General features: G+C 40.9%; 1 protein-coding gene across 2 annotated transcripts in view; it reads right to left on the bottom strand.

Annotated features, from left to right (window-relative positions):
• triob (trio Rho guanine nucleotide exchange factor b) overlaps positions 1-15,220 on the bottom strand; it is a 144,582-nt gene that overhangs the window by 6,654 nt on the left and 122,708 nt on the right. For both annotated transcript variants that reach the window (XM_088929119.1, XM_088929120.1), the window contains 18 exons: positions 14,596-14,766; positions 11,552-11,647; positions 10,391-10,539; positions 10,042-10,108; positions 9,636-9,739; positions 9,233-9,302; positions 8,934-9,023; positions 8,691-8,783; positions 8,410-8,460; positions 7,312-7,389; positions 6,591-6,782; positions 5,944-6,124; positions 4,721-5,436; positions 2,412-2,659; positions 1,779-1,905; positions 1,570-1,597; positions 811-973; positions 59-180 (listed from right to left, as the gene is read on the bottom strand). In XM_088929119.1, the coding sequence (XP_088785245.1) occupies positions 59-180; positions 811-973; positions 1,570-1,597; positions 1,779-1,905; positions 2,412-2,659; positions 4,721-5,436; positions 5,944-6,124; positions 6,591-6,782; positions 7,312-7,389; positions 8,410-8,460; positions 8,691-8,783; positions 8,934-9,023; positions 9,233-9,302; positions 9,636-9,739; positions 10,042-10,108; positions 10,391-10,539; positions 11,552-11,647; positions 14,596-14,766 (2,746 nt within the window). The remainder of the gene's footprint in view (positions 1-58; positions 181-810; positions 974-1,569; positions 1,598-1,778; positions 1,906-2,411; positions 2,660-4,720; positions 5,437-5,943; positions 6,125-6,590; positions 6,783-7,311; positions 7,390-8,409; positions 8,461-8,690; positions 8,784-8,933; positions 9,024-9,232; positions 9,303-9,635; positions 9,740-10,041; positions 10,109-10,390; positions 10,540-11,551; positions 11,648-14,595; positions 14,767-15,220) is intronic.

The following is a 15,220-nucleotide window of genomic DNA, read 5'->3' as shown; positions in this document are numbered from 1 at the left end:
GTCTTGCTTCAATCTGCAGGCAACGTCCGCTTTTCTTGAGCGATGCAGGAGAACTGACCCAGTACTCGGAGGCTGGCAGAGGACGAGACAGAGCCCACATCGTTCGTGGCCACGCAGGTGTAGGTGCCATCGTCTTCTGCAGAGACGCCCACGATCCTGAGAGTGGCCTCTCCAGAGTCGCTGCGTTGCCCAGGGCGCAGGAAAAGAAAAGTCAGCGATTCCCAGTTCTCTCTAGGGTGCGCTCACCCAAACGTCAGTTTCTGGAATCTTTTGGACTATGTTACTAAATATGAGCTTATTTAAAAATAGTACACTTCATTATGCATCACATTTGAATAACCAATGTTTCCTGGATCCATTTTCTAATTGCTTTATCCAGTACAGGGTCATGGGGAGCCGGAGTCTATCCCAGCAAGCAACAGGCACAAGGTGGGACGCCAGTCCACCGCAGGGCACATGCACAGACACAAAACAAAAACACACCAGGGCAGATTTTCCAGAAGCCACCATGCAAATGATCAATGTTTTTTGCAACCATAAAATTGCTTTTTCAACATGCAAAGGATACACATTCTAAGAGGATTTTTTTTTGCAGCCAGCTATATCAGATTGGACTAATGTGTGTGTTCCTTATGTTATATGCCATAATATATGTTTTGACAAATGATGACCATATCTAATATTTAAGCAATCTTATTGCTGAAGAGATATAAAATATGGACCATATCCAAGACTTTTAACGTATTTCCAGACATTCAAATATGTACTACCAGTCACAACAATCTCCAAAGAGTTAGATTGTAGATGTACCTGTAGGCAATGCTGACATGGCCATTGCTACTCAGAGTATTTTGGTCTGGTCCTTTCCAGGTCACAGTTGCTTTGGGGCGACCACAGACTTTGCACCTAAGGGTGACACTCTCCCCATTCTCACAGGTCACATCACTCAGGGGCAATAAGAACTCTGGAGGAACTGCAAAAACAAACGTACCGGCTCTTGAAATGAAAACTATACATGTCACTACATTCATATGACCAAGTTCATTCCAGGCAGAAAAACGCAGATTTTTGGCAGTGGAGTCCTAAGACCACAAGAACGACTACAAACAGCAGGAGGTCATTCGGATCATCTGCCCCATGCGGTAGTTAAGAGCTAATTGATCCAAGGATCTCGTCCAGCTGCATCTTGAAAGAAGCCAGAGTATCGGCTTCAACAGCACGGCCGGGCTGATTGATACAGACTTCCAGAACCCAAATGACATGAAAGAGAACCAGCCAAGAGCTGAACCTTCTAATCTGCAGTCAGAAACTTCATGTGTCTGAGCCCCCCACCCTGACCTCTGCAAACTACATGTGCTGTCACCTACCATGCAAGCAGCTGAAAAACCCCACTATAACCCGCTCATACCACATTTGTCAAACCTCAACAAGGCATACTAGAACATTTATTTACCAAGCAAAAACATACATTCAAACATTTCTTCCTAATGAAGATGCAGGTGCAAAAAGACTCCCAATTAGCTAGTTTGGACGCTTTTACAAATATCTCTTGATGAAAAGCCAACTCACCGTCATAGATATAGTTGGGGTTTAGAAGCTGAAAACAACAAAAAAAGAAGGCATTAAAAGTCAAGTCAGTTCCAACAACTAAAATATCCACATTTTGAACATTTCGATCTGGTGTCCATGCCGGCTCGTTGTAGTAGCCCTCCTCTCAACTTCATCACAGAAAACAAGGTCGCACTAAAAGGGGCACACGCTGCTCCTGGAAGACCTACCTTTACAGAAACTTTGTTAGCTAGACCTTCTCTGGACTTCCGATAGCCGTTTTCCAGCTTTCCCTCCTTGTCTTTCTTTTCAGACTTCTTTCTGATGCGGAGAGCTGTGTGCCAAGAGGATGACTTCCTGAGGAAGAAAAGAAGAAGTCTGACAAAGGCATGAAGGACGAGCATGGAGATTTTCCAATTCCTTAGACCTCAGCACAAATAAAACTGCAACACGGGCTTTAAGGCTTGTTCCATGATGAGTAAAAAAGCTTTTTTTTTTAAAAGCTTTAAGATTCTCCTGTAATCCTTTCAAAAGGGATGTGACCCATTGTTTAATATTTTGGAAGAAGAGCTGATTTCATGGTACTGCTTTTCATTTAAGCAGCAACCTTTTTCCTGACCCAAAGACCTCATGGCCGTAAGAACTACCGCTAAGAACCACAACGCTTCCATACCGAGCACGCATTTGCAGATCTAACAAGAGGGTTTGAATTCTTCAGTAACGTAAGGCACATGCACATAAGAGATCATGCGTGTATTATTGTGGTGAGAGTCGTGAAGATTCAGTGGTGGAGATAAAGAAAGGTCTTGAGAGTTTCAGACCGCATCTGGGGAAGAGTGCTCCCGTGTGGGCAGGGCTCTTACTTAATGGTTCCTTCGGGGATGTCGGGGATGACTGTGGATGTGTGCCCCAGCACATAGCCGGGGATCCAGCCCTCAGCAGCGGGGCTCTGCTCATTGGCTGCGCGGAACACCAGAAACATGTTTTGTTGGTTGCTGGCCAAAATCTGGACAACCTCTCCCTGGTAGACGTTAATCTCATCCTCCTTCACCGCCATGTAGTCTTGCGTCACTAGCATGGTGGAGATGTTGCTGCTGCTGCTGCTTTCACTCTGCAATGTGGGGGAGTGGAAAGACAACTTCTCTTAAAAAGGAACGAAAAAGTGAAGGATAACTAACTGTTCATAATCATTAACTGTAGCTGATAATCTACACTGAACACTGACATTGCCTTAGGATAGCGGCACAAAGCAGACAAAAGCTAATATGAAATTAGTTAAGCAGAAACAGGCACATTCCTAATAGCATGCTTTAAATTGGCAAGGCTTATATTTCATTAAAAACTGCTTGAAACTTGGTGAAAATAAACTTAAAGCAAAGCATTTTCGCTTATTCTCTCCCTGAAGTATAGCATTCTTAAGCATTTTCAAACTATCAAATTGCATTTAAAATGTATAATTTTCTCTTACAAACATACATAACAGAAGTACTAAAGAGAATACAAGCTAGCTAAAAATTATTTTTAGTGAAATGACTAAATACATTTGAATTTATCATATTCATTCCCTTGTTATATTAACAGTGATGCAAGCTGTCGTTTGTCATCATTTCAGAGAAATAACAGGAGAAAGAAATAATTCACAGTCAGTACTACTGTATTCTATTGAATCTCTAGCCGTTTCAGTTTTAAAATCCTATTTTGAATATTTTGACTTTTTGATGTACCTGTGTTACTTACTTTATAAAGAGATAAAGAGAAGCTAGTTGGCACACAATTCAAGAAAGAAACAAAAGCAGAAAGGCATCAGTTTTTTAAATACACATTTTGTAACAGGAACATCCTTACCATGAAGCACACGTATAAAGGACACAGATTAGTGGAGTGAGTGAAGCGAGTAACTGAAATTAGAAGGAATCATTGTCCTCATATTGCCCAAAATTACCCAGAAAAGGGATTTTCAGACATTTTCATTTGCAGCTGTTTTCAACAGTGCTTAAGCGGGCCGAAAGAGAAGGTACTGCAGAGATAGCCAGAGAACGATTGCTTTTTTTGTCCAGCACAATGAGTAGATGGCTGTATAGAGTCCGCCATTCAGTAATAATTACGGGCATCTGTAAAATACTTTTCATGCGAAAGAATCCTAAAATGCTTTCCATGCGGAGCGGGATCCAGTTCATCCACCACTGAAGCGGAGCACCGACCAGGAGAGTGTGTGGCTTTCCGACTTGTACCAGCAACCCCGAAACGCAGCAGGACTGGTGGAGAAGAGAGGACGCACTGCACCAAGTGAATTATTTCAGGGGGATATTCAGGGAGGCCATCCCATGCAAGTCAAAGCTGGAGTTTAACCAAGACATCAAGGTTAACACCCTGCTCAAACACTGCTATGGGATCTTTAAGGACCAAGTAGGCAAGACTTAGCGTCAGGTTTTGTGTTCACCCTCAAGATGTCTCCTCCTACAGCAGAGTGTACTGTCACCATGCTAGCTTGGAAACCCTGGACCTGACAGAAAGCCACTACTTACTAGTCCACCAAAACCATCACCTAGTCATCGCACTGAATATCTGAATCCTTGTCTTTTCAAACCACTGACAATGAGTGAAGTTCATTCACATTGAAATAAATAGAGCTCAACAGTCTCTGCAAACATTCCTTTAAGTAGAAATGAGAAAGGACCCAAAATCTTCATCACTCTAGGCCAATATGATTCTATGTGTCTTCTGAAACGGAAGAGCAGCTAGCACCAAAAATTTAAGAACTCTACGAACATGTTAGTATTTAGTTTTTGTTATGGCTTCCTCAGAATTGAAGTAGTAACAGTCAGGGGTTAAAATGTAGTAGAAAAGGCTTCTGGTTCTTTTTGGAAGCAGGAGAGCAGTATTGGAAAAAAACACACAAGCGGTTAAGTTAGTAGCATAGTTGAATGATGGTCACTGTAAGCTTAGCCCGCAGCAGTTAGTAAAAGCTGAAGTAGTCAAGTGGAAAAGAGTGAATGCTTCACCACAGGCAACAGTCAAAGCAGTATTTTTTTTTCTCGTTTCCTTCTCAGAGAAGAGCAGAGAAGCAGCTGAAGAACCAAGGCCGGCAGTGGAGTTAGTACTGACAGGGATGACGGCACGCAGACGAGAGGGCTGGACCGGAGGCCGGAGGACGGGCCGGCGCCGCTCTTACCCCGTTGCTCTGCGTGGAGTGGACAGACTGCTCGCTGGCGGAGGAGCAGGTGCTCATGCGGTCGGCGTCCTTGCTGTGGGTGGAGTGGCGATGTGCTTGACGCCCCAGAGAATCGGTGTCGCTGGGGAAGGTGAAGGAGCCGGGGCGGCTGGCGGGGGAGGCTGGGATGGAGCTCCAGAAAGAGGGGCCCTTCTGCACAGGGCTCCCAGGGGTGAAGGCCTCTTTGCCAAAGGAAGGAGGAGGAAGTGGGGACCCAAGAGGGGAGACCGTTCCAGGTCGCGGTTTACCAAGCGTCAGGGGGCCTACTGTGGCCCTTGGAGTGTGGGTCTGTGAATCCTCGACCGAGCTAGGGTGCTTGGTGCCGCGAGCGCTTTCCAGAAGCTTCATCTTGGGTGCGTCCTTCTCCCCGTCCTTGTCCCCCGCACCTGCCGGGGAGGGGGAGCCGCCGGCACCGGCGGGCAGCAGGGAGGGGGCGCGAGCAGACGTACCTGACATCTTGTCCGGCCCTTCCGCGGGCGCCGAGGCCCCGGAGGAGACCAGCACAGGCGAGTGGAGCCTGACGGGCTGAGGGATGCGGGAGGGCCTGGGCCGCCCTCCCGCCGCACCACCGCTGGGGGCCGGGGCTGTGCCTGCGCTGCTGCAGGCACCGCCGGATGTGCTGCTGGGCGCGGCCGCCCCCACGTGGTTCCGCTGGTACTCGATCGGGGAGGTCAAGGCTGCAGCGGGGGGAAAGGTCACGCACTTAGCTCAACAGCTGGGCTGCACTGCGCAGTTTTACTGCAGCAGCTCCTTCGCTCATCGGCAACCAGCCAGGCCGACGCAGCAAGGAGCTACAGCCATGGAAAAGTTTGGAGACAAATTTTCTTTTTAGGCCAGAATACTTATAACATTTCATACCTTGTAGCATTTTTAATGTTTCATGTTGTATTTAGACTTTAAAGTGTGTTAAAACATAAAAAAAATTATGTCCAGCGACCAAAGAGGGATGTTTATTGCAGCGGAAGAAGAAATCAAATCTCATTTCAAACGTTTTGCTTAAATCAATACTTCATGTTCAGTAAGGATCACTTTTGGTCTGTTCGACAATAAAACGCTGGTAATGGATGTACAGCCATGCGTGTCATAGAGCTCACATAAATTAAGAAAACATCCTCATTCTAATTAAACTACACCTTTCTGTAAGAATAAAAAGGAAAAAAATAAATCTCTATTAACGCATTTACCATTCAAGAAATTGCGCTGGTTTTCCAAGATTTGGTTGATCTCGTGGATCCACACTTGCCGGACTCCGGGGTTGGCGGAGTGCAGGATGTAGGTCTCAGGGGTGCTGTTGGCTGATCTGGAGGCGAGTGCAAATTTACAGGGATCCCCGTCTACATTGTCCTCAAGACCCAGACAGCTCATCTGTAAATGCAGAGTCAAAGAAATCGGTTTTACTCGGCAGCAAATTACGGTCAGATTTTTCCTTGTTCCAAATTCGATATACATTTAGAAGAAATTAGATGCAAAAGGAACAATGGTTAAACTCCTCCCAAAACTCCCTCATGAACGAGTGACAAAAGAGATACAGTAGAGTCTATGGCTTTTCTCCAAACAGAGCAAGTTCTAGATATGATCTGACACTCCCGGTAGACTTTACTAGAATTAACTTTAATTATTGTGAATATCTGTTACTCCCCTCGGCAAGAGTGACACCTAAACCAACTGCTCCATCATCTTGTCAGACTCCTTACTTTAACAGCCTAAATCTATACTGACCTTCAAACAAAGAATGCACCTAATTTCCAGCAGGAAGACGGCTCCCTGCCGATTAATGACCACAGGTTAATTTATATGCATAACATTTAAAGGAAACAATGAGTAGAAATACCTTTATGCTGTTTTTGAATAGATAGCCAGGCATGGAGAAGCCTTTCTTTCTATCAAGTGGCTCGCTGAAGATGATGATCTGCTCAAAGAGGAAAACCCGCCGCTCCTTCATGCGTGCCAGCAGCCCGGTGTCCGGATCAGACACCAGGAAAGTGTCCTGCAGCAGCAGCCGGCCCTGGGCTACAATCTTGCCCTGCAGGCAGGTCCCAGGGAGGGAGGTTATACAAAGCAACCAGGTGCAAGAGAGAGACAGTGAGGATCAAAACTGTTACAAAATCAAGAAGAAATCTTCACCATATTGAAACACATTATACAACTGTATGGTATTGTTTTATTAGACAAAATAAGTGTATAGTATTTATGTTACTACAGAAACACACACAAACACCACCCTTCTTTTAAACATTCATACAGTTAGATATCCCTAATGTCAGAGCATGATAAGCTACAGATTGATTGAACAGTCTTGTACAATTAACTTTATCTTGCTGTCCAGACTTAAAAAGTGACTTAAGGAAATTACATTTAGTTTTATATGCTTTCTAGAAATATGCCAATAATACTAGAAAACCCTAGAGACTAACAACCAATACATGTGGATGTATTAGTTTCAAAGAGTATTACTTTGAATTCTTGTGCTGTGCATATACTATATCATATTGTAACTTTATAACTATATTTTATCCTCCATTTCTATTTTTTTTAAAGAAAGCACATCTTACATCAAATCCTTGGAGCCTCCCCACATTCATCATATCATTGCATCTTTTAGGTACAATGCACATGACCTCCACAGCTTTCTGGAATACAAAAACAATTGCAAAAAGCACGTAGAATAATGTCTAAGGCAGTGCAAGGAGGTTTCAGCCATCACACATGTAAACCAGAGAAAAAAGCCAAAATCAGCTAGATGGACTAAATGGCGTCCTTTCAACTGTCATCCTTATGTTCCTGTGACTAACTGTGCACCTCATTCACAAAGATTTAGTGTTTAATACAAGATGTTAACTTGTGTTTAGTAACCATAAGTTTGTATTCTCAAAGGTGAGTGTCCTGTATGTAGATGTGAGCAGCATAAATTAGTACTACTTTAGCACAGTAACAAAACATCTTAGAAAGCCATGTATAATTCAAGCGATCATGCAGGAAGAGGCTCAGAAGGTGCACCTTAAGACAATGGTCAACGACATGCAAGTACTTTTCCCTGTTTGCAAGGAATGCAGGTAAAACAAGTGCAGCACAGCAGGTTTTTCTGAAGACTTTAGCTCATTAGACCTAGAACTGCTTTTTACCTATGCAAACACGTGATTTTAGCATTCTAAAGATTTGTAAATTGTGTGTGCATTCTTTCATTGCTTGCATACATTAGTATACACTTACAATTCTGAACGTGAGGGCTTTCAGATGCATATCTTAATGGTTTATGGATACAATATTTCATAATATGCCCTTATCTTTAGCTTACATGCATGTAATCACATTATAACTTTTTTGTGAATGCGGTTTCAGAAGTTCATGAAAGGATGATTTTTAACAAGTTTTTTTTAGGCATTTTAGATAAATGCACAGATAAATGTGATCCATAAGTACTGTATTTATAATTTATTACTCTACATATATTTAGAGTTATCTCCCAAATGATAGCTGCTATTAATTATGAGGAAGCTTTCAGTATTAGGAATGTCAAAAGGCTCAGGAGATGTAAGAGACAGAAAATCGGATGCTGCTGGAAGGTTTGTGAGGCTTCTCCTGTAAATCTCTAGATTAAATGCTTAACAACTTGACATGCAAGAAGGCTTAAATGATGAACAAATGCATACCTCCAATTCTGTGGTATCAACACCAGCCTTTTTGGAATATTTAAGAAAATCCTAGAGAAAAGTATAAAACAGAAATCAATGACTATTAAATTTAAATCTACACTGACAAGGCACGGAAACCAATTACCACAAGCACTAAAAACCTCAGTCAACCTTAATTATGTAATTCTGATGAAATACAACGGCAAAGTAATAAAAGAGTTAAATCTGGTGCGGAATCCAATAATTTGAAAAATCATCAATTTCACTACTAGATATTAATGAAGTAGTGTCATACTCACCTTTAAAAGAAGCTGGTATTTCATTATTCTTTGCACTGGTTTTATTAATAAATCTGTAATTTGCAATCGGTGACCAAGGCGCTGCTTTAGGTCCTACAAATATATCAAAAACAGCCAAAGAAAATTAAGCAACATTAACATAACATGCTTTTCTTTTTAACTACACATTAATATTAATGATGAAGAATAGAAAACATCAGCTTGTAATTTAAACAAAACAAGGGGACAAATGTTTACACCTACCTCAAAATATGTGTCTATGTATTCAGAGACGATGTGCTCGGATTTGGGTTTGTTTTGGCAGTACACAATGTACATGTGCAACCTCCGCTCCTACACGAAAAAAAATTGTCAATGCTCCTTGTACAAGTTAAACTCGATTAAGTCACATAAGTGCATGACATGACTTCACTAGTTAACATGATGCTAACTGAAAATTTCCAGCTATACTAGGAATGGAAGGATATATTCTGTAATGTAAAGATGACAGTTAAAAGAAAATCTTAAAAGTAGTTTAGTGTTCCAAGGCTCAAGTGACTTACATGTTTGACAAACAGGGATGCCAGTTTATCAGGATCCTCAAGGCACTTCTCTAGTTCTCCAAGAAAGAAGCTGGAAGCACAGGAAATCTTACATAAGTATACAAAGCAATCATGGGTTATGACTAGTATAAGGAACTAATTCATTCCTGGAAGTCTGATTAAAATTAAATAAAGGATAATTAAAACTTTTTTTCTCATTAAGCCACATCGTCCGGGTTAATTCCAGTTTTTCCAATTGCAATCCCCTACCCAGCCGGAGTTTGAGAAGCTTCTAGAAGAGCAATGCAGTAGCAATGGATGAGATTTTCCTCATTGAAAATCACTGAAAATTGCATTGATTTACTATTGCACTAATGATTCAGAAAAAAGCTATGTCAATGTCTTAAGGAAGTCAGATGCCTACTCTTTGTGCCAGTCGTAAATCTGGTGGATGTTTCCAAACACAATCTTATCTTTTCCCTTCATATCGTCCGGCACTCCGTCTTCCTTCATTTTGTTCATATAGCCCTGGGGACCAGAAGCACATCTGTAACATCAGCGAAACAGGCAATTCCACAAAAAGCACCTAGACAGGTAAATAATTTGTACGGCATGCGCAACCTTGAATACAAAAAATTGGGGAAAATTACAATTTATAGTATCGTTTATGAGAGCTTGCTTCTGGTTTTCATGTCTTATGCAATTTGTAAGTTATGAAGTAAAACACTCACAGCCTGAGGTTCCATCAGAGGAAGACAAACTGTATGTGGAACTGGAGTGTTAAGCTTTTACGTAACAGGACAACATAAAAACAAAAAGACAATACATACCTCTACTACATAGCCCAGATCCCTTACATAGTCCCTTTCAGTCTCAACAAGCTCCTGTAACACGTAGCTAATGAGATGGAAGAAAACCGGCATTAGAAGCTGACCTGAAACTTTGGAACTTAAAAAAAATCATCAGCAGGATTTAGACAACAAGGCTGAATAAACATATCCGGCAGAAAATGTGGCATAAATTATGCACAAGATTAAAAATACAAGTATCTAAAATACTGATCTTTTTTTTAATTTTGGTAACCGCAGTCCTCGGGATAACATATCAGGACTTGCTTCTGGCCCTACTGGAATATTTACTGCACAGTCAAAAGAGGAAAACGACTGGCGAGATGCCTACTGCCGCCTCTTGAAGAAGCTGCACTTGCGCTCCTCCATCTCATCGATGGGCGAGGACGAGGACAGGAGAGAGTTGTCTGAAGGGTTGAAGGAGGGGCTGCTGCTGTCCCCCTGCTCCACAGACAGGGAGCTGGGCCGGTCCTCCAGGGCCTGCAGGAGGAGAGAGGGGTGAGGTGTCCGCCTATCCCAGAGCTTACTGCCGGAATTGGAAGATTCAGAAAGCCCTTCCTAATGGAACAGTGATGTGAATGGCTAAAACGTTATTGTACCTGACACATTCACAACTGCTTTATGTTTCTGACAGCTTCCCCAAAAATGCTCTGAACCAAATAATGAATCCATTTTCTTAATATTTGATTTTCTTAGTTCCAGATATGTGGTCATCATTCACAGAAGGCATTTTTGAACTAGGGTCCTGGAGTAATTCTGTTACTGAGTTTTGTTTAATATAGTAAACCTTATTTTTAAGCCTATCTTAATTAAAGATGACATTTTTACACTACAAAGTAAATTCTTATTTAAATGTCAAGACTCTTATTATGCTGGTATTGATTCTCCTATTGATTAGGGATTAAAACAGGTGTTGACCTGTTAATGCCACATATAGGCTGCCTTTAATTGCTGTTCTTAGCACAGTGATCAGTTAAGGTCTGGTTATAATTTATCTACATGATCTATTAGTGTATACTATGGAGATCATAGAAATATCAAGCTACATTTCCTTTATTTAAAACACTTGCAACCAAACAACAAATGAGAATATGAATAACACCTGGTTAAAGTACACAAAGTTCCATCCAAGAACTCAAATACAAAATAAAACTTTCCGACTAATCAGAAATGCGTACATATGCAAAATGCAGTTACTTTTGGATGTGGGTGGCAAACCCAGTTTACAGGCATACTTTAACTCTCTAATATGGCTTCTTTCCAGAGTAGCAGGTGGTGGGCTTAATCACAGCCAAGCACAGATGAACAGTGGGTTTTCACCACATCACATCCATCCAGACAAGCATGCGTGTGTGTGTGTGTGTGTGTCAGAAATGACAATATTTAAAAGTGTCAAGAAACAGGCGATGCAGAGGTTTAGTCATCAGAAACAACACCTTTCTTCTTTTTCAGAAAGAACACCGAGTCAAAACAGGGCACCACGTATTCTCACCATCTTGCTCTTCACAAGCTCCTCTATGGCGCTGACTAGCTCTGCAGCACTTGGGGTCTCTGAGCTAGTGGGTCGAACCGAGAGCCGGGAGGACGTCTACATAGAGAGCAGAAGGAGAGGAGTGCTCGTTAAATTGACCTGTGCACTTCTGTCAGAGAAACCCATTTACTAAAATGAAGAATTTACTTTAAAGGCACTGTCTGTGAGGTAGGCTGTAAGAAATGATTGGCATTTTTGCCCAGAATTTTCTGGCACATTTCAAATCACTGAAAAGCAGATATATTAAAGAAAAAGAGAAAACAGAAAGGGAAAGCTAAGAATGCCAGAGAAAAATGCCCAGTCACAACTGGGGTAGTTGTGCTTGTATCATTGCTCTGATGACACAAATTAATATTACAGATCATGAATTATAAAATGGCACAACACCAAAAATACATCTGATGTAGGAGAAGTCTACAGAATCTCTGAATATAAATTGCAAAAGTACGTGGATTTAAAAAGCAAATCCTGGGCTTCGATGAACATCACTTAATAGAAGAATGATCTTTATTAATCTAGCGAAGGACACATTTAGCATTGCTACGGTATATGATTTTCTTCTTAAATGCAAATACTTTCAGTTTTACTTTTCAATATATAATCTATTAACTTAATAAACTCCAAATATTTTTTAAACCAAGATATTTCTGAATAAGCTGCCAGTTGTAAGGGATTGTGTTTATTTATAAATGTCAGTTTATAAATACACAGTAATGTCAACAAACGTAAACGTTCTAAAAGTATAAACAAGGTTTATAAACATAAGTCTTAAGATTTAATTAAAACTCGCCTTTAATTTTTAAATAAATCTGTAAGTGTGCACTTATTTTCACAGTCCATTTAAATATGCAGCAATACGCTAATTTGCAGAAAAGCTCACCATTGCTGTGCCTTCCAGACATTCCAAATAAGTGCCGATTATAGGTGGTCTCTGGCCTCGCCAGCTATTTGATGCCAATTAAAAGCTAGCATGGGTAATGGCAGTCAACAGCAAAGGACCTTGGGTAGGTAGGGGAGGTACCAAGCATCAGAGTAATTGACAGGCACATGATTTTGTAGCACATTCCATGTGCCATGAAATACTCAGAAACTGTATCAGACAGGGACTTTTCAGGCAACAATCTCGTCAAATGTATTTGCAGGAGGGTTGAACAAGAACATCTACCATTAACAGAAAGGGGTATGTGTGTCTCTAAGTGAAACAGCTCATTCAAACCTTACAAGTCACCACAGAAAGGGATCATTTTAATGGGAACCAAATAAGAAAAATTAAAATAAAAAAATGTAAGAAATGGGCTAAAGGGAGGAAGGTACTGTAGGTGGGAAGGCAGGAACAGTTAAAATATTACTGAGGGCAAAAGGTCTTGAAACCAAGAGGAGCAGCATGAAGAGAGGGACAATCTAAATGGAAAGATATGGGAACTGAGATAAAACAGAGACAGAACATAAATCAACGTAATGCTGGTGTAAACAACAGTTATGAAAAAAGAGAAAACAAAGAAATTAGTTTCAGAGAAAGACTTGACTTCTGGATAACTGAATAGTTACCCCCATGTAATTTGTTGCTTACAACTTCCAAATCATAATACAAGGTACTCACTGTGAACAGATTATGGAGCGAACAGACTAAGTGAAAAACACGGTTTAAAGTCGCACAACAGGAGACTTTGTGTTACTTGACATTAAGGGAAATGCAGAGGGTCCGTCACCTGTATATGTGCTTAGTGCCATGGTATTAGCACTCTTTATTCAAGAACAGGAAAGTGGCAGAACAAAAAAGGGCCTTCTGGCACTTTTGCGCTGCAAAAATGTTCAGAGTTCATAAAAAAACTTAACCTTTTTTTTAGATGTTATGAGGCCACACAACTTTAAATTTGTGTGTAAACATTTGTTTAGGAGGGAGATAAAGAACGGCTTGTTTTAGCTGACTACACTTTTGTTTCAAGTGGGCTTAAATCAAAGGGCCTTCCTCTTGATCTTTACCTACTGCTTAGTAATGCAGACAAAATATTTGTATACTAAAACAATTAGCCTGGTTTTGTGAAGACATTAAAAAGAACTATTAAATTGCTACAGTGACGAAGAGCCTTAAGGGAAAATCCCCTAATTCGGTACTCAGTAACTCTCAAATCTTATCGACAGAGAGAATATCCTGTCATCTGATATTTCTGTGCTGGAATGTTAGATTTCCTTCAGAGAGAATTGTGATCTTAGTTTTCCTCTAACCATACACAGCGCGTGAGGGTTTCCTATAGTTCCACGTCTGAGTGTATTTCTACCTGGAGTTAGGATCTGTGCACCCTGCAAATGTGTTCAGGATGATTTTCTTATGCGTGAATATTTTATTCAACTGATATTTTAGAAATGGGAGTCATAAGCAACAGTAGGTAAAATAATTTTATAATCTAATTTAAAGAAATGTAATGACATTTATAATTGCAGAATCAGCACAGCAATTATGAGAAGTGGATGCATTTAAAAAGACTTCTTGAACATTTTAGTAGCAAACTATTTCCAATTAAACGAATTTTACCAATTTCCAATTGGTTTACAATCTAGAAAATAAAAGTTTGGTTTCCAACTGTCCAATTTTGTTTTATTACCAATGCTTTAACCTTTATTCTTTGCCACAAAAAATAAGCATTTAACCAAAACCAGTGAGCACTGGCTTTGGTGTCTTAAACGTCTCTCCTGGTAATATTTTGATAAAAGTGCGTCTCTTTCAGCAAATCAGAGTAACAAGGATTCAGTCCTACAGACTTAAACTTCCTGAATCATTTGACTTTTTACATGAAATTCTTACGATAAACACTGCTCACACTGCTTCTTCATAACAATCATGTTTTCTTAAAGGAATTTGTTTCCTAGTTTCTCAAACATCTTCACAGCACATTTTAAGTTAAACGATATTAACCGACACATTAGCAATAAGCAACGCATTAATAATTTGTCTAAACCGAGTGGAAATATATGCACGTAGAGAACAGTTCTTGAGTGCCTCGCACCTTGTCATCCTGAGAGTCAGGCTGCAGGAGGCTGTGCTGCTGAATGGCCATTGGTGGGGGCAGAGGGACAGAGTCTGCCCCCTCCTCTCCCTCCTCTTCTCCACAGCTCTGCATCCCTGAGGACGAAGACTTGGACAGCGTGCCACTACTGAGCCCCTCGTTTCTAACTCTCTGAAACAAACCGTAAAAACAGCCATCATCCCTTTGCTTCCCCAACGGATAACATGAAAGGGGAAAAAAATCTGTTAAGTCAATTTGTTACATTTAATTAAGCTCGGTTTCCTGTCTGGAAAGCATTAAAGTTAAACACTGGATGCAAGTCCAGTCTTGCAGCCTGGATTTAAATACCTTTTCCTGGACTTGGCACTGCTGTAATTGTGTTGGTCTCACTATTGCCAATGTCAAGGAAGTGGTCATCTCGCCTTTTGATCTTCGGTCTGTTCATTTACTGAAGTTCTGAAATTCTTCTTTAGATTGTAAAATATAAAATCTTACCATAACTCAAAGGAGCTCATTTGTTAGACAGGGCAGCACAAAAGCTAAAGTCTGCCGTTTAATGAATTAGTAAGTCATTAGTAAGCAATCACGGACCAAGAACTCTAGAGCTTAGGATAAAAATTCTTCA

Source organism: Atractosteus spatula, chromosome 12 (assembly GCF_055471065.1).
Source record: "Atractosteus spatula isolate fAtrSpa1 chromosome 12, fAtrSpa1.hap1, whole genome shotgun sequence".
Taxonomy (NCBI): domain Eukaryota; kingdom Metazoa; phylum Chordata; class Actinopteri; order Semionotiformes; family Lepisosteidae; genus Atractosteus; species Atractosteus spatula.
Note: the sequence above shows the minus strand (reverse complement) of the source record. Positions and strands in the feature narration are given on the sequence as shown.